Here is a 20,461-nt window from a genome sequence, read left to right on the forward strand (position 1 = left end):
CCCGTGTACACAGAATAATCTAACAGGGTCAACTACCGGTCTCATCTAAGTCCAAACATGGCAATAAATATGTGCATAGCAAGGTTCAAATCAGATTAATAATAAAATAAGTATGGAAAAGTATAGGTATCTAACAATATTTTTGAATAATATATGCACAATATGAATTAATAAGATTAAAAGAATAAATTAATCTTAAATTTAATTAATAGCATTAAATTAAAATATAATATATTTTTATTTGATTAGTGGTTATTCATGTTGTTTAAAATGATCATTATTTACCTAACACTGTCCAGCGTCTCTTCTTAAGATTCAAATTTTTATTATCCCGCACTTAGTAGAACATGAATAAGAAGCATCCAAGCTGCTGCTTCTTCTCCCACCCTATATTATACTTTAGTGTTCTCATGCTGATACTGTAAGAAGTATTCGTGATTTCAAGTATCTCAATTTTGTCTCCAGCCATCACTTCCTTAATATATTTTAAATATGTCACACTATATAGAGATTTGAGATCTTCACAACTCCGAACCTTCTGTTATCTTTTCCCCATATTGCGCTACAAACTATACTCTCCAAATATATAAAAAAATTTAGTCCCCCTTTTTAAATTTATTTAAAAAAATATCTTTATTATAATTATATAAAAATTAACATTTAATACATAATTATACTAATTGTCAATCATCATATTTTAATTATTTTATTTATATTAATTGATAAATTTCTAATTCTCAATCATTATACAATAATTTTTAATCAAATATAATTAGTGACAAATTGATACAAGTTAATGATTAATGGTGACATAATAATAATAATAATAATAATAATAATAATAATAATAATAATAATAGAAAAAGTTTAAATAGTACACACATAATATTTTACAAAAACAAAACATATTTTAAAAAGATTAAGATATCAATAATAAAAAATAAAAGATTAAACATAAATTTAGAATTCTAATTACCATAAATTAAAATTGATATCAATAATTAATTTTTATATCTAATTTTATATTACTAAAGGTTGTATACAATATTTTTTTTGTATTTTATGAATCTAGATCTGAGAGCTAAATCATTTTTTTTTAATTTGTTATTCTTCCTTGATTATTTCATAAAATAAGAATGTGTTCTTCATTTTTTATCGAAGTTAATCCTTTTAAGGTACAAGTTATAATTTTTTATGGTATTTTTTTATGTAGTCAATTTATTATATTATTCTTTTGATAATTTGATGATTGTTCTTACTTCAACTCATTCTTTTTGTCTAATGTTCCAGTGCGATTATCTTTTGTCGCAATCGTTTAGAATGCACTACATTCATCAAATACCATCTCGAGTTGTATTCACTTATTCGAGTTCTAATTACATGGATGTAAGAGTTCAACAAAGGGGTAATGAACTTTATTTTATCCAGGGATGGTTTGATTTACTCATATATTATGACCAACTTAATGAAACGTGGGTAAAGTTAGTTTTCTTATAAGGAGCTCGATTTTTAATTGAGTAATTACTTTCAATGAATTTTATAGGCCAAGTTCATATTTTATCCCCTCTATATTTTCTATGTCTACCTAAAAATCTTTAAAGTGGAGCATATAATGAGATTAAATTTCCTCAATTTAGGTTCAGTTTCGCTAAATTTGTGTCAAGTTTGAAAATGCAATTTCGAAGATCGGTACTGTATTTAAATTTTCTTCTTTTAAATTTTTCGTAATAAAAATAATTTTATAACATATTGTATTTTTTTTTAGAAACCATCGGTCTTCTGGTACATCAATGCAATGCGATTAATGGGAATAAAGGTCAATTTAGTTTCTCAATGTAGCTATTCTATATCTTGTCGCATTATATGGATAGCGGATTATGAAACTTATTTAATAAGAGGATGGTTTGAATTTGCAGTAATTCTAAACATTCGAGTTAACGACATTGTTTCAGTTGATTGTCGTTACGAAAATCTATATATGTTTAAGAATTAGAATAGTTTAAATATTATTTAAATAATTTAATTCTAATATAGTATTTGATTAAATTAGTTTTAGAGAAATTTAAATTGTTACGTTAAATTATATATTATGACTGTTAATTTTGAATACGTTATGTTTAAATTTTTAATATGAAATGTCTTTTTCCGATTTCTAAATTTGTTTTTTATTTTTATTTGCAATTCATATAACTAAATTTAAAATAAAATAGTTAAATTAACAAATTTACTAATATTAAATAATACCTTTAACATGACAATTATTTCTATCAATTATGTAAAATTATTGTAAGGAATCTATTAATTAAATAATATACTAATTTAAAATATACAATTATGAATAAGATAACCATTAACTAATGTCAAGAAATCACGGCTATAATAACTAAACAAATAAATATATTCAGGTAGTATAAATAAAAATATTATTTAAACAAATAAATATATACTAAAAATAAGATAACCACTAAATAAAAAGTTAATATATTTGGATAAGATAAATAAGAACACTATTAAATCAAAAAGAAATCATAGGGTTTCAATTTTGAGAATCAAATGTGCATAATTATAATAATTTATTTTAAAATAGATAATCAAATTAATTTAGTATTAATTGTATATTTCTATTTTTAATTTAGCGTGAATCAATTCTAAACTATATATATATATATATATATATATATATATATATATATATATATATATATATATATATATATATATATATATATATATATATATATATATATCTTCTTAATGTATTATGTGATTGTGAATTTTTATATCTAAATTTATATTTTTCTTAACGATTATCATTTCTACTAGATTATATTCTAACCTTGAGTTTAATATAACGTTAAATTATCGTGATTAAAAATTTCTATAATTTATAAAGATTACAAGTACAATAATATTAATAATAAATAATTATTGAATAATTGTAGACTCAAAAATAATTATATATATATATATATATATATATAATTAATATATATGTATACATAAATAAAAAAATATTTAGAATTATTTAATAAAATAAATATATACTAAAAATAAGAAAATTATTAATTAAATAATTAATATATATATATATATATATATATATATATATATATATATTATCGTAATTGATGAAGATTACAGGTAGATAACATAAACAATAAAGAATTCATAGGATAAGAATGTATTTTTTGGTCTTCATTGAAGTTGATTCTTTTAAGGTACTAATTATAATTTTTTTTATGATATTATTTTATGTAGCCAATCTATTATTATTCTTTTAATAATTTATTAATTATTCTTACTTAAACTTATTCTTTTCGTCTGTCGAGCAACTGCTTCTAACAAATTCAAATTTCATTCCCTCCATACTTTCTACGTCTACCCGAAAATCTTTGAAGTGAAGCATATAATGAGATTTAATTTTTTTCATTTAGGTTCAATTTTCTTAAAATTATGTCAAGTTTGGAGATGTAATTTCAAATATTAGTACTGTATTTAAATTTTTTTCTTTTAAACTTTTCATAATAAAAATAATTTTATAAGATATTTTGATTTTTTTTAGAAACTACCATCCTTCTGCTGCATTAATGTAATGTCATTGATGTGAATAAATGTCAATTTAGTTTCTCGGTATGATTATTCTATACCTTAGTTTGTTGCATTATACGAATAACAGATGATGAAACTTATTTAACAAGAGAATGGTCTGTATTTTTATGAATTCTAAATGTTCGAACTGATGACATTATTTCAATTGGGTGTCGTTTATAAAATGACTCTAATTTATATGTGTCTAAGGACTAAAATAGTTTAAATATTATTTAAGTAATTTAGTTTTAATATTAGTATTTGATTAAATTAATTTTAAAACATTTAAATTATTATCTCAATTTATATATTTTGATTATTATTTTTGGATATGTTATTTTTAAATTTTATTATATGAAATTTATTTAGTTTTTAAATTTATTTTTAATTTTTATTTGCTCTTAGTATAACTAAGAAAAAAATAAAATAGTTAAGTTAAAAAATTTACTAATATAAATAATATCTTTGATGACAATTATTTTAATCAATTATGTGAAATTATTATAAACAAATGATAAAATAATTAATAGTTGGGTTAAAATTTTATTAATAATAATATTTATTAAAAATTATAGATGTCCAATAATATATTTAGTTGGGTTAAAATTTTATTAATGTGTAATTAATAGGATTATTATATTAAAATTTTATTAATATATATTAACGTATAATTAATTATACGTATAATCGTATGATAACCTATAATAAATAATATATTAGGATAAAGTTTAGTTGTCACAATCATTGGTATAAAAAAATTATGTTAATAGCTAAAATCTATTATTATAATTAATATATATCAAATTAATTTACCATTAAAGTTTATTTTTCTATCTTAAAGAAATCAATTTTTATCATTATTACTATTAAATATATGCACAATTATAATTAACATTATTTTATGTAATTATAATACTATCTATAATTTTATTATTTCTATTTTACCACTATTTTTTATACAAATTTATGTCTTTAGTAATGATTTATAAATATTACCATGATTAATATTACACATACACTAATATTAATAATAAGGAATAATTTTTTTTTAAATGATTGTAGGTTCAAAAAGAACTTTATATATATATATATATATATAATCGTAATTAAGAAATAAATATATCTTGAGAATAAAAAAACTATTAATTATAAAATATAATTATAATCAATAAATAGTTAATATATATAACTTAAATATATTTATCTACAATTAATATGATACGCATACATAAATAATAAAATATTTAGATTTATTTAAATAAAATAAATATGTTTTAAGAATAAGAAAAACTATTTTACACAATTAATATATATGTATATATAAATAAAAAAATTATCATGATTTATAAAGATTATTACATGTACATGATATTGATAGAATAAAAGAATCATTCAATAATTGTGGACTCAAAAAAAATTATAATAAAAAATAATTAATTTATATGACTTAAATATATTTACGTATAATTAATAATATATGTATATATAATAAAAAATATTTAAAATTATTTAAACAAAATAATTATATCCTCATAACAAAAAAATTATTAATTAAATAATTAATATATACATATCATAAATAAAAAAACTGTTAATTAAAAAGAAATCATATATTTTTTATTTTAGAAATTAGATACACATAATTATAATGATTTATTCTAAAATAGATAATTAACTTAGTTGAATATTTCTATTTTTAATTTAGAGTAGATTAATCCCACACAATGTATATGTCTCTTTAACGTATCATTACGTGATTATAAATTTTTATATCATGAAAGAATTTTTGAAAATTGTATGATTAATATTATATATAGAGAAGTCTTTAATAAATTGAGATGATTAAGTATTATTTAATCAATTTATATCTATTTTTTTGTTGTTAATTGTGTTTTTCGTATTTTTTGTAGTTGAATAAAATTTTTATATAAATAATATTTTAATTTTATTTGATACAGAAATAAAGATACAATCTATAGATGTACAACTATCAATGTTAGAGATAAAAAAATGTGTATGTATATTTTTTTTATAAAAATTAAGACATTGATTTATTATATATTATGCTTTTTTCTTTAATAAATTTAATTATTTTGTGAAATTTATTTGTTATGTATTATTATTTAGTATTCACATAAAAAAATAAAATAAATTTAATTTAAAATTAAATATATTAAAAAATATATTTTTATTAAAAATATCTCAGATATAAATAATATTAAATATTTTTCATGTCGCACGGTACAGAGTGTGTATATATATAACACGAGTAATACTCTTCAATAATTTCGTATCAATGTGTATGGTTTGGCTAGTTAGCTTAAGTTGTTCCTGTTAGGTAAGCTGAGCCAGACCATAGTGTAGTACGTATACTGTGACTGTCAGAGTGTCATTATTCATCATTAGTATTCATCACTACTGGTATGTATATGTACCACTATATGCGAAGCTTTTAACTGGCTCGCTTTATTCAGAAAAAATTAAAGGCCGAAAGCCAAGGCCTTTCTATCTCTCTGCACCATATATCATTAATTTCATATAGGGTCACTTCATATAAATTTGGATATCTTGGCACATGTATCGTCTTTTTTTAACCCCACACCCCCACATTTTTGCATATATGTCACTCATAATCAATTTTGCTTTCTTCTGTCACCCTTAGATACCTGCCAATACCAATTAAACTCCATGCTTCATTCAAACCCTTTTACCGTCAACAAATACCTTCTGAACACTCGCTCCTACGAACATTGTGCTGTTCCTTCTTTACCACATTTTGATGTTAGCTGGTTTTCGCTCTAACATATAAATTCTCTTTTCTTTTTTTTTTTTTCACCTTTGGCACTTTTTTTCCCTCCCTCTCCACATCCCTGGTCCCTACTTTCTTAATATCAGATTTGTATAATTCACAACCTACATAGGTCTCTCTAGCTTACTCTATACTACCTTGAAGCATATCTTCTTCATTTTATTATCCTTTCCTTGAAAAAGATATTAGCATGCCTTCAGAGAGAACTAGTTTAAGTAAGAATTCTCAAATAATGCAAACTATGATCAAAACCAAGAAGCACCTTGCAAGACCTAATTCGATGTTACTGAAAGATTACCTGATGAGGGACGACCTGAGCTCCTGCTCATCCAACGGTTTTAAATCGTTCCCGCGCCGACAATGCTGCAGCACTGCCGTTGGATTCCTTGTGGCGGAGAAAGATCTCAAACGCCACAACAGGAGGAGGAGGAGGAGGTCGAGGAGGAACAGCACTACCACACTCTTACCTCCTCGTTCTTCTTCTTCTTCTTCTTCTTTGTCGGTTCTGCAGAGAGCTTCGGAAGCTGTAATCAAGGCCATCAAGTCACTACCACACAAGAGTACCAGATCCCGGAAAGACGGTTCTGGAAGCGTTTTTTCTAGAAGCTTCTCAAGGAAGCTGCTGAGTAGAAGCTTCTGGAGGAAAGCGGCAGCGAAGGACGAGGAAGGAGGAAGAACTCAGAGATGGATAAGGACTTCATTCCGCGAGTTGCTTATGCAGGATCCGGACAAAACGGCGTCGTTGAACGAGGATAGCGCGTTCACTACAAATGCCGCAGCCACCACCACCACTACTTCCTCTTCTTCTTCTTCTTCAGGTTGTGGCAGTAACAGTAGCTGGGAAGAGAGCGAGTTCACATTTTCGTCTTCAAGCGCTGCTTCTTCTTCTTCCGCCGCCGAAAACGACGTCGCTCAGGCTACAAAAGACCCCCCTCCGACCACTGGCAAGATACACCAGGAGAGAACAACGGTAAGTATACATAATTTCCGTTTTATTTGATTTGTTGATTTTTTTTTATTAACGTGGTTGATGAAATTTGTTACTTTTTTTTTTCTTGTAATGTTTTCACTTCTATCTATGATGACTCAAACAAAAGAGAAAGTATTTTAATAAATGAACTAATAATGTAAATGGATCTTTATGCAATAATCTAATTGCATGTTTATATATTTATAATATTCTTTCAAAATACATAATAGATATGATACTACACTTTTACTTATATTTTATTATTAATAGAATAATACTAGAAAATTAATTTTTTATATTTTATTATTAATAGAATAATACTAAAAAATTAATTTTTTCAGTCAATATTAATTAATTTTTTAAAATTATTTTATTTATTTTAAATTTTAAAATCCAAATTATAAATATTTAATTTTAAATTTTAAATTTTAAATTCTAAATTTTAAATTTTAAATCCTCTAAAAATAAATATTTTTAGAATTAATTTTTTTTTAAACATTAACTAATTAAAAATTAATGCCCTATATTTTCTCTAATTAAAAAACACTCATGAACTTTTATTTTGTTAATTAAAAAATCAATAAAGAAGCCGGAAATTAGAAAAGAAAAAGGAAGAAAGAAAGAGAGAGAATCACAATAGGTTATTGATATCCAATGACCAATGCCTTTATTTTAAGGTCAAATACATATGTAATAAGGGAAAATTCCAAACAAATGATAGATAGTAATTAGCAGTACTAGGGTAGGAAGTGGGGACATTGATGAGGAGTGAGGAGGAAGAGGCAAAATACGAGAACAGAGGTGGAGCCGAGAATGCATGATGAATTAAATGCACGTGGGGGCACTGGGCAGTGCAGTTAATTGGGTGTGTTTCAATTTTCAACTCCCAAGGGCTGTGAATTGTGATGCTTACTTTGCGCCATCCACGCCGCTGAATCTCACTGCACCGCACAGTGTTACTTGTTCTTGCTCATCCAATCCAAGGGGCAAGGGATGCCTTTCAAATCTCTTTTCCCTGCCGCCAATTCATAACGTTTTAAGATTTTGAAAATTTATCATTATGGTTACTTATTTGGAAAATATTTTTTTATAATAATTTTTTATATTTAATACCTTAATGAATAATAAATGATATATTTTTTAATTTTAACAAATATTACAAATTAGAAGAAAGAACTAGGAAGTTGTTGCAGGCCTGCATCATTTTTTTTTTGCCTGCATCATCTTAAATTTGTATTAAATTATTACTGTTCTATGAATTGTGTGAAATTAATGAATACTTTTATATATTTCATAGAATAAAAACTTTTATTTTATGAAATAATTTTAATTTTTTAAATAAAAAAAATAGATAAATGATGTGAGCGAAGAAAAAAAATTCCTCGTCAACTAAATAAGAAATTTTTAAAATATTGTAAAAAAAGGATCTTACGTTCTCTATCGATATATATAGGGTGTGTTTGGCAAACACGTTGGGGAGGAGAGAAGTCCGTCTGAGCTTCTTGAAAGTTTCACTTTGATGTTTGGCAATTTTTATCTTTCTGAACGCAGAATTGATTCTGCTTCTGAACCCACGTTTAGGAGAAGCTCAAATTTGTAACTTCTGCGTTTCACGTTTCACGTTTAGGAGAAGCTAAAATATTTCTTTTTTACCAACCCTACCCTTCATTTTCTTCTATAAGAATGATATGAGTAACTATTATCTTCACAGTCATTCTTTGTAGTTCTTTCTACTTCTTTATAGTTTTTTAGTTCCATTTTTTTTCATCAAAATCGTTCAGATTTATTTCAATCATTAACAAATTAAAATTTATTTATTTTTATTTGATTTTATTCATATGAATTTTATTTATGTTTTATGGTATTTTTTTTGTTCATATGATATATGTGGTTGGTTTTATGGAATTTTTATTATTTCTTATTTGTATAATTTTTTTTCTATTCTTTGATGTACTCTATTTTTGTTTTGTATTACTTTTTTTATTTTTTATTCTGACTTTGTAAAATTTGTAATTATAAGGGATAAGTACGATTTTGGTCCCTCACGTTGAGGGTCAGAATCGAACCCGTCCCCGATGTATATTTTGATTTAAAATCGTCCTTAAAGTCGCATTTAAATTTAAAATCGTCCTTTCTAATAAATTTTTTTAATTTATTCCTAAACTACCCCTAAAATAAAAAAATTATAAAATTATAAAAAAAAAAATAAAACGCGTACGGGAGGGGGGGAAGGGTTTACGAAGGGAGAGGGGGAAAAGGGGAAGGGGGGAGGGGGGACGGCGGGGGGGATGGCACCGGCGGCAAAGAGAGGGAGGAGGGGAAGTGGAAGAAGCCGGAGAAGAAGCGGGTTCAGGGTGGGAGGAAGGGGAGAGGAAAGGGGAGAGGGGGAGGAGGACGGCGGCGGCGAAGGGGGAAGGGGGGAGAACGCGGGGTGGGGGTGGGGGGTGGGGGGAAGGGGAGAGGAAAGGGGAGACGGGGAGGACGGCGGCGGCGAAGGGGAAGAACGTTGGAGTCCGCCTGCCGCCTCGCCTCGCCGCCTCCGCCTAGCTTCTGCCGCCTCACGCCTCGCCGCCTCCGCCTCGCTTCTGCCGCCTCCGCCTCACGCCTTGTTTCTGCTTTCTTGTTTTCTGTTTCTGTTTCTGTTTGGTGGTGGTTGTGGTTGTGGTGTTGTTTCCTGTTTCTTGGTGGTGGTGGTGGTGGTTGGTGGTTGGTGGTGGTTGTGGTTGTGAGGGTGGGGGTGGATGGTGGTGGGAGGGGGAGACCGGGGGAGGGGGGAGGGGGGAAGGGGAGACCGAGGGTGGGGTGGGGGTGGGGGTGGCAGGAAGGGGAGACGGGGAGGTGGAGGGGGAAGGGGAGACCGGGGGTGGAGTGGGGGTGGGGGTGGGGGAGAGGGGAAGGGGAGGAGGAGGGCGAAGGGAGACCAGGGGTGGGGGTGGGGGTGGGGGAGGGGAGAGGGAGGCGGGAAGGGGAGACCGGGTGGGGGAAGGGTATTTTTGTCCAAAAAAATAAAAAGGACGATTTTAATACGAAAAAAATACGTTAAGGACGATTTTAAATCAAAATATACATCGGGGACGGGTTCGATTCTGACCCTCAACGTGAGGGACCAAAATCGTACTTATCCCTAATTATAATTATTATATACTATGTTTATTATCAAAATTTTGATTAATATAAATTATGATCCTATAAAAAAAGGACAAAATAAATAAAAAATTAATTATAAGTAACAATAGAGTCATAAATAATGAAAATTTATAGTCTAAAATAATACTAAGTTAAAGAGTACTGACGATACTAAAAAAATTATAGAATATTTTCTTTTTGTGTGACATTATAAAATTTATAGTACTTTCTTTTATATTTTTATTTTTATTGTATTTATTTTATTTATATGATAAATATTTTTTATATTATTTTTTATAGTATTCTGATTTTGCAGGTATATAAAATTGATGTCTATTTTAGTAATTTTTCATCTAAAAGTGATTTTGAGTAGTATAATCCAAACAACATTTATTTTACTATAATCAATTTTGATATAAAAATTACCAAACATAAATCACGTTAACCCAAACTAACTTATCATCAAAATCAATTTTACAAAATCAATTTTATGCAAACTCCAGTTTGCAAACTGTAATCCAAACACACACATAATTGTCAATGTCGTTCATTAGTTGACTTTGCTGACCAAGTGCTTGGTTGATTAATATTTTAAAAATCTAATTAACATGTATATTAAAAATATTAATTAAATATATTATAAAAAAATTTTAGTAAATTATTTTTATTAAAAAGTTATTGAAGAATATATTTTTTATATTTTTAAAACACTTAATGCATCAAAATATTAAAAAAAATTATTATTATATTTTTACAATATACTCATAAAACACATTATGCATATTTTATATTTTAACTTAATCCTTTTATTACTTAAAATACTTCAGGAAATCATATCATATTTTCATTTCACACGTTCAGTTTCAAGTTGAGTAGATGGAGTTAAGCCCACTTTAGTTTTTAAGATGGATAAGTTACATTGATTTAGTTTTTAACTTTTGAATTGTTATAATTTAGTCTTTTAAATTTAAAAAGCGCATCAATGTAGTTCTTTTTATATTTTTATTATTAGAATTCAATGGCATTAGTAACGTGACTTAAGTCTTGTCACGCTAGTCGTATTAAAACGCTGTCATACGTGTTTTGATGCTAAAGAAGACACTAAATAATGTCGTTTGAAGATTTGAACAATTAGTATTGTTCAAAAGGGAGACGTGTAACGTTTTAACATTGTTCAAACCTTCAAACGACGTCATTTAGTATTTTTTTAATGCTAAAACGCGTACGTCATCGTTTTAATATGTCTAGCATGACAAGACTTGATCCTCACTAACTGCATTGAGTTCTAGAAGGACGATATTGGTTCATTTTTTTAAATTTGGGAGATCAAATTGTAGCAATTAAAAAGTCAAAATTAAATTAGTACAACTCGCTAATCTCAAAAATCAAAGTAGGACTTAACTCGTACATGGTTGGCCAACTCTTGTTGTAAGGATTCTAAAATTTCATACACATATTTCACTTTACATATTCTTACTTTGTTTGAAGATGAAGGGAAATTCTTTTGATCAAATTGAACTTTTGGCTTTACAAAAATAAGTGAAAACATAAATTATTTAGTGTATCTTAAATAAAGTAAGGTAGACTTACTTTTATTGTTAGAGCATGTATCTACTCCCCTATCAAATAATCTTGGATACCAATATCTCTTCTTTCAGCTCTTGTTAGTAACACATTGTGTATCATATGAAACAGGATTGGCCAAACGAGGAGAAAGAACAATCAAGTCCTGTATCTGTACTAGATTGCCCCTTCGAAGATGATAACCAAGGTATAACATTATATTCCCCTTTAAGTCCATTCTTTTAACTCACACTCTATCTATAATAATAAAAATAAAATAAAAAATGTGACCGAGGACTCTATAAAAAATAAGAAATAAGGATGAGTACAAATTTACAGTGTATATATGATTTATGATTACAGGAAGCGAACAGAAGCACATGCAAGAGAAGAGAGGGCACTTTAAAGGCATGGCTTCAGTGAAGCCAGTGTCCCTGGAGAAATTGATGTCAATGTCAGAACTGGACGATGATCATGAACATTATTGTTCAGTAGTATCGGTACCAATTAAGCATGATAACAACACCAAAAAAGATGGCAACAGAGTAGAGGAGAGTGCGCGAAACCTTCTCAACTTCTTATTGCTTAAAACATCACCCAACTGTTTGATAGTTAAAGCAGAGAACCTGTTGTTTGATTACTTCAAACAAAGTATTATCATCGGAGAAAACAACAACAATAATGATGATTTATCATCGTCAAAGGAGCTTGAGATTTGCAAGGTGGCCGAGGATTGGGTTCGTGGGAATCCACAAGAGTTATATTTGGGTTGGGAAGTGAATAAAGGAAGAGAAATGTACATTAGAGAAATGGAAAAATGTTTAGAGTGGAGAAACTATGACAGACAACAAGTGCAACATTTGGCCATTGAGCTTGAAACCGAGGTCTTCACTACTTTAGTTAACGAGCTCCTACTTGATCTGTGGATTTGCTAGCTAGCTAGCTAGTTACTTCAATTATGAAGAGTTATAATGTTTCTGACAATCTTTTTTCTTTTTTCTAATTCATGTTTGTATTCATCTCTTCCCTTTCTCGGGGATAGGATACATAGACGGCTAAATTTTGGAACAATGTTCGGGGCTCAATTTTGGATACTTAATTTGGTCATATTTGGTATGGTGTATGTTTTCCTTCCCTGTATCATACACGATTTGAAAATATCCAAACACTTTAAGTAATAACTAATAACAGTGAGACTCATCTAAAATTAATTATCGGAATTCGGATATACATACATATAAAGCTAAAATAAAATAAGGTCAATTATAGTGTACAGATGTTCTTTGTACATATTTTTCTTTATTGAATACTAGGATGACACGCGTCAAAGTGCTGGTCCTGAGGGAACAACTTGCAAAGCTCACTGAATAAGTTACAGAATTTAGTGTAGGATGCCTAACAGCAGAAGCCGAGTCGCATGAGGAGCTTAAAACGGTGTTAGGGCCTCAGGGGTATTAGTGTTGGGCTCTTTTTTTTTTTGGTGATCTCATAGTAGGCTCGTCAAAATGGGTCAAACTTACCAGGTAAGTCTATTTATCTATTTAAATGGATGGATTTTGCCTTTAAAATTAAACCCGTTTAAATTTCGGGTTAAATGGGTTGAGCCCGATTAACCAAAAAAAATAACGGGTTAAACGGACTAGCCTGCAGATTAAACAGGTGGTCCATTTATTTTTTTTTACATTTTTTTTAAAAAATAGCACTTTTAGTCTATATTTTTTTCGATCCAATCTGAAAATCCAATCCATCAACTAAAAAAAATTATTTTTAAATGATTTTGACTTAAAAATAATATTTTTTGTCAAAATATTTTTTTAAAAATAAAATAAAAAAATAAACAGACTGGCCCATTTAACCCATGGACTGACCATAAACGATCCGAATTGAAAAATTATGACTCGCGAATAAAACAGATTTAAACGGTCCAATCCATTCAACTACGAGTTTAACGAACCGGATCTAAATAGCCGGACTAGCCCGTTAAATGGAGCTTTGAAAATATGTGTGAATTTTGGTATTTTTTAATTTTTATAATACCTGAAAACGAAAAAAAAAAAAAAAGAAACAACTTAAACGGAGTGAAGTTGTTGCTCCATCCAGGGGGAGGAGAGGCCCGAAGCTCATCGCGGACCAGAAGAAGTGGGTGACCAAGAGGCTCCACAACGGGCAACCAGAAGAACTGCCGTCACCCATCACCGGCGATACCATCATTGCGAGACCACAACCGGAAGCTTCATTCTACCGCCGTAGGCATCCCTGTGAAGAACGCGGCGTTTCCACCCTTTTTTTTTTTTTTTTATCAGATTTCCTTTTCACTTCCCATAACGGAGGTCTACCCACCATACCGTTGTCGCCGATGCATGCGAGTTCGCTGACAGCCGCACGATGCGTATGAGATTCACTCTGGCCGCTGCATCCTCCTCACCTTCCGTAGTGCGATTCACGATGAATTCAGCGCCGGACTGGTATCAGATTGTGGGGATTATTTCAAACTTCAAAGGGAAATATTCGGCTGAGTACTTTCAAATTTCAATCATGTGGGTGGAATTTTTTTTTTTCTGGGACATGTGGGTGGAATGGTTTAGGTTTAGCTTTTGGGTTCTGTCTATGTGGGTTGGGTCTTTGGTCCACACTTTGACCAAAAATTAGTTGTTCAAGAAATTGCACTTTATACCAATTAGTTGTATTTGGACAAATTATTTGAAAAAATTTTTAAAAATAAAATATTTTTCAAAACAAATTTTTTCATCTTTGTTTTTCGAAATCTTTTTTATTTTTGAAGTTGAAGCATGATTTTATTGAAGTTCGCCCACTTCATCGACAAATTTTATTGAAAATTCATTGAAACTAATGAGTTTGTCCATTAATGTAACAAACTTGCTCATATTTTCATACAATTTGGATTGTATTAGTATATTTTAATTTTTTATTTAATTTATTTAATCTAAAATTATAAATCATAAAAAAAATTTAAATTTAAAATTTAAATAGATATAATTTACAATTTAAATTAAGTGAATTAAATAAAAAAATTAATTTAAACTAATGATATAATCTAATTTGAGTAAAATAAACGTAGTCGTATTATTGTAGTTATATTATTATAATAACACGATTACGTTTATTCTCACTAAATTAAATTAAATTATTAATTTAAAATATATATACTTAAATTTAAAATTAAAAATTTTAGAATTTACCGTTTTAAATTATGTGAATTAAATGAAAAAAAATAAGAATATACCAAAACAATTAAAATTGTACCAAAATTTGAACAAATTTATCACACCAATAAACAATCTTGTTAATTTTAATGAAGTTCACCGATACAGTAGGTGAATCTAAACAAAATCTACAAGTTGCCGATGCAGTGGATAAATCTGTTCCAACTTAAAAAAGATTTCGAAAAATAAAGATAAAAAACTTATTTTGAAAAATAATTATTTTTTTTTTATTTTTTTCATAAAATTTTTGGCTGTACTTGTGTTTGTTTTAGTTTTGTTTTTTTCCTTCTGTTGGTCTTAGGCTACTTTATATTGCCCAAATAAATATGGTCTTTATATAACCAATTTGGGTTGGTGTAGCGATTAGTTTAGTATTTCGTTTAAGGTTTTGTTGGAGATTCGAATCGCGCATTGTTCATGCCGCAATCTATTGGACAGCGACAGACCGTTAGGCTGCGTTTGTTTCTGATAATAGGACAACACAAGACACTGAGAACAAGACATAAAGAATAGAGACACAAAATATTGTATTCTTTTATACTGTTTAGTGATAAACTAGAACAAATTATGAAAATCTAATTTATTTTTATTGTTTCATTCAGAAAATTTGAGAAGAAAAATATAATAATAAAATAAAAAAATTAGTTGAGTCTGTTATTAGTGTCTGTATGTGTTTCATGTCAAAATGGACACAAAATACACTAAGTCATTATCTCTTGACACAATGTCTCTATCCATGTCTAATCTATCAAAAACGATTTTGTATTTCTATATTCCTATCTCGGTGTTCCATCCATATAAACAATTGCATATTTAGTATACAAAAGCTCTGTTGTGTAGAAAAAGAGATATTCTCGTTGAATCAATAGACATTTCAACTTTGTCAAAACAAATAGACATTTCATAACTAAACTAATTTTAAAAGCTCATACATGCTAAAATTTATATTCTTTTAACATAAAACTCTAATTTTTAATATATTCATTTAATGTAAGTTAATAAATACAATATATGAAATATATTTTTATTAATAATATATGATCTGTACCAATAATTTAGGATCGACGTTATACCTCAAAAACAGCACGTTTTAACAGTGCAATATACCAATTCAAAACCACGTCACTTATCCACTTCGTTACTTATCCCAGGAGAGGAATCCGATCGTTAGCTCGGATACAAAGCCAGGGATCTCGGACCCACTAACAGATTCCCCTAACCATAAATAACACTGATCAGATAGTCAGAGACCAGATCTCAACAAAAACACTTACGATAGTAACGTATAGAATATTATTCCTGCTCAGAAACTAACTTAAGCATCGGAGTTCTTTTTGCAGGTACTCCCCACTGCTCGGACGAGGCTTGTATTGGTGGCGCGATCTTCAGTAGATACGGTTGACCAAGCCGCTCGGATCCCAACTGACATATACCTCGGTTCGAGCTCCTGGCAGGAACATTTGGCGCCCACCGTGGGCCCGAGAGTTCATTCTCACCCCTCACTGAATTTCTAGCTTTAATTTATTTCCTATACTCGCACTATGTATTTTCCTCTTGCAGGAAGCAAAGCATGACCGACCATTCCGAAACCCAACAACATTCTCAAAACAATGCCGACCTCCTTGCTGCCAATTCCGTCCTCCAGGCGGAAAATCAGTGACTAGTCGAACTCCTAGCGATGCTGCAAAACAACGGAGATCGAAAGGTTGACAGCAAGAAAATAAATGCTGACCAACACGAGGAACACCAGTCGGAGTCCAACACAAAAATAGGAGAGACAATCCCGAAGAACGTGAGACGCCAGACCAACCCGTTCTCCGAGGAAATAATGAGCTTCAAGATGCCACAGAACTTCACACTTCCGATGACGCTAACGCCTACAAAGGAATCGGAGATCCTAAAGTCCACGTTACAAAATTTGAGTCTATGATGTTCCTCAACAGCGACTCAGACCCCATCCTGTGCCGATCTTTCCCAACATTCCTAGATGGAGCTGCTTTATTATGGTTTTCTAACTTGCCTACAGGATCCATAAACAACTTTGATGAGTTCGCCAAAATGTTCATCAATCATTTTGCAGCATCCAAGATATACATACGTCAGGGAATCAGACTACCTCAGCACAATCAAACAGGGACAACACGAGAGCTTAAAGGACTACATGACGCGCTTTACAACAGCAGCAATGGAAATTTCCGACCTCAATTCAGAAGTACAACTGCACGCAATAAAGAGCGGTCTCAGGCCAGGAAAATTCCAGGAAGCAATCGCTGTGGCAAAACCAAAAACACTGGAGGAATTCAGAGATAAGGCGACAGGGCAAATCGAAATAGAGGAACTTCGTGAAACTCGAAGGAACGAAAAGCCCACATCCAGAAAGGAGGAAGAAAGACCATACAGGTCCCAAAACAGAGACTCTAAAAAGCCTTTCAGGCCAGCCCCGAAGTTCAATTCTTATACCAAGTTCAACACCAAAAGGGAGGATATAATCAAAGAGATCCTCCACAGCAAACTCATCAAACCACCAAGCCGAGCTGGCACATACCAAGACCAGAGGTATGTTGACAAGACGAAACACTGCGCCTTCCATAAAAAAATTAGACACACCACGGACGAGTGCGTTATAGCTAAAGACACGTTGGAAAGACTAGTAAGACAAGGGTTACTGGACAAATACATCGGCAGACAACTCCACAAAGAACAACCAGCTTCACATGAGGCAGAACACCTGAAAGCAAATGGCAAAAAATCTCAGTGGCAGAGTAATCAACCACCTAAGAAAGTCATCAACTACATTTCAGGAGATTTCGCGTGTGGTGGGGGCACAAGCTCGGCCAGGAAAAGAAGCTACAGGACCATGTTGGCGGTCCAAAACGAAACACCCACTGACGCACCTACTCCAGAAGTCCCTGACATCACATTTACCAGCAAAGACTTTGACAATAAGACTCCCAACCTTGACGACCCCGTAGTCATCTCAGTAACAACAGGAGACCTCTTAGTTCGGAAAGTCTTGCTAGACCAAGGCAGCAGTGCCGATGTCATGTTTCTGTCGACCTTCAAGAAAATGTAACTCAACGAGAAAATTCTACAGCCGTCCTCCGGGGAGCTCGTCGGATTCTCAGGGGAAAGAGTCCCTGTGACAGGTTATGTATGGGTGAGGACAACCCTAGGGGAACCCCCTCACTCAAAAAATTTAGACATTCAATACCTAATTGTTGATTGTTTTAGCCATATAATATTATCTTGGGAAGACCCTCTTTAAACACTTTCGGAGCCATAGTCTCCACAATTCACTTGTGTGTTAAGTTTTGTTCAGAAAAAGGAACCATAGCAACAGTTCACTCGGACAGGAAAGAGGCAAGGCAGTGCTACAACGCAGGGCTAAAAATACAATAGACACCAACAAGGAGAATAAACTCGGTATACAATGCCAACGACATACCAGACCTTGCCGAGTTGGATCCTCGGATCCATCATGAGCAGAGGCCAACACCAACCGATGATCTCCACAAGGTAAGCCTGACCGAGGATAAGAGTCAATGCACTAACATTGGTTCTACCTTGCTTGCAGGATACAAACAACAAATGACAGATCTACTGCGAACAAACGCCGACCTGTTTGCCTGGACCCCGGCCGACGTGCCAGGGATAGACCTAGAAGTCATATGCCACAAGCTCGCCCTCGACCCCAAAGCCTGACCAATAAAACAAAAGAGGAGGCAACTCGGAAAGGAAAGGACAGAAGCAACAACAAAGGAAACACAAAAACTGATAAGCGCAGGCTTCATTCGAGAAATACAATTCACATCCTGGTCATGGTCAAAAAGAGCTCGGGAAAATGGCGGATGTGTGTAGACTTCACTGACCTGAACCGAGCCTGCCCTAAAGACTCCTACCCCTTGCCAAACATTGATAACCTTGTAGACAACACCTCCGGCTATCAGATCTTAAGCTTCAAGGACGCGTACTCAGGCTATAACCAAATACTTATGCACCCAGGCGACGAGGACAAGACAGCTTTCATAACCGACCAAGGGAATTTCTGCTACAAAGTCATGCCATTCGGCCTCAAAAACGCGGGTGCTACATATCAGCACCTAATGGACAAAGTTTTCCAGAAGCAAATCGGCAGGAACATGGAGGTATACGTGGACGATATGGTGGTTAAGTCAAACACAGAAGAAGAACACCTTAACGATTTAAAAGAAGTATTCGACCAACTGAAGAAATACAACATGCGACTGAATCCAGAAAAATATGCGTTTGGAGTCCAAGGAGGTAAATTTCTGGGATTCATGTTGACAAATAGGGGGACAGAGGGAAATCCTGAAAAATGCAAAGCAATTTTAGAAATGAAATCGCCGTCCACAATCAAGGAAGTACAGTAACTCACAGGGAGGCTAGCCGCCCTCTCAAGGTTTTTACCCACGATGGCAGCAAAGTCGGATCATTTTTTTAACATACTGCGAAAGTCAAAACAGTTCGAGTGGACGGAGAAATGCGAAAACGCATTTGTCGAGTTCAAACAACGGCTCGCATCCCCTCCCATACTAGCAAAACCAGTACCCGGTAACCCCTTGTATTTATATCTTTCAGTATCAAATAACTCGATTTCATCTGTGATTGTTACAGAAACAGGTCGGCAACAAAACCCAGTGTATTTTGTCAACAAAATATTACAAAATGCAGAAATGAGGTATCCAGCTATTGAAAAATTGGCATATGCCCTAATAATCACAGCAAGACGACTCAGGCACTATTTCCAAAGCCACAAGATCATAGTACAAACAAATCAACCCCTAAGGCAGGTACTGTCAAGACCTGACCTCGCGGGAAGACTGACCAAGTGGTGCATTGAGCTGTCAGAATACGATGTGGAATATCAACCTCAGAACTCATTAAAGTCACAAACACTGGCCGACTTTGTGACAGAACTAACGTCGGATGGAGATGCACACCCAGAATGGGAGCTGTATGTAGACGGTGCCGCAAATGAGGACGGCGGTGGAGCAGGTATAGTCCTCAGAGACAAAGATGGAATCTCCACCGAACAATCAATAAAGTACGCATTTCCAGTCAGTAATAACCAATCTGAGTACGAAGCACTCCTAGCCGGCATGCGCCTAGCAAAAGGGTGTGGAATACAAAAACATAAAGATTTACTGCGACTCCCTCTTG

At 31.6% G+C, this 20,461-nt stretch overlaps 2 protein-coding genes across 2 annotated transcripts; both read left to right on the top strand.

Annotated features, from left to right (window-relative positions):
- Positions 1-6,183: 6,183 nt before the first annotated feature.
- On the top strand, positions 6,184-13,172 carry LOC112722109 (uncharacterized). Its single transcript, XM_025773083.2, has 3 exons — positions 6,184-7,367; positions 12,189-12,264; positions 12,420-13,172. Exons 1-3 carry the CDS (start codon positions 6,588-6,590, stop codon positions 12,989-12,991), a joined length of 1,428 nt encoding a protein of 475 aa, XP_025628868.1. The 5' UTR covers positions 6,184-6,587; the 3' UTR covers positions 12,992-13,172.
- A 4,152-nt stretch (positions 13,173-17,324) lies between these two features.
- LOC112721421 (uncharacterized) lies at positions 17,325-18,353 on the top strand. Its single transcript, XM_025772485.1, has one exon. It carries the CDS (start codon positions 17,325-17,327, stop codon positions 18,351-18,353), a length of 1,029 nt encoding a protein of 342 aa, XP_025628270.1.
- The last annotated feature ends 2,108 nt before the right edge of the window (positions 18,354-20,461 follow it).

Source organism: Arachis hypogaea, chromosome 11 (assembly GCF_003086295.3).
Source record: "Arachis hypogaea cultivar Tifrunner chromosome 11, arahy.Tifrunner.gnm2.J5K5, whole genome shotgun sequence".
NCBI lineage: Eukaryota > Viridiplantae > Streptophyta > Magnoliopsida > Fabales > Fabaceae > Arachis > Arachis hypogaea.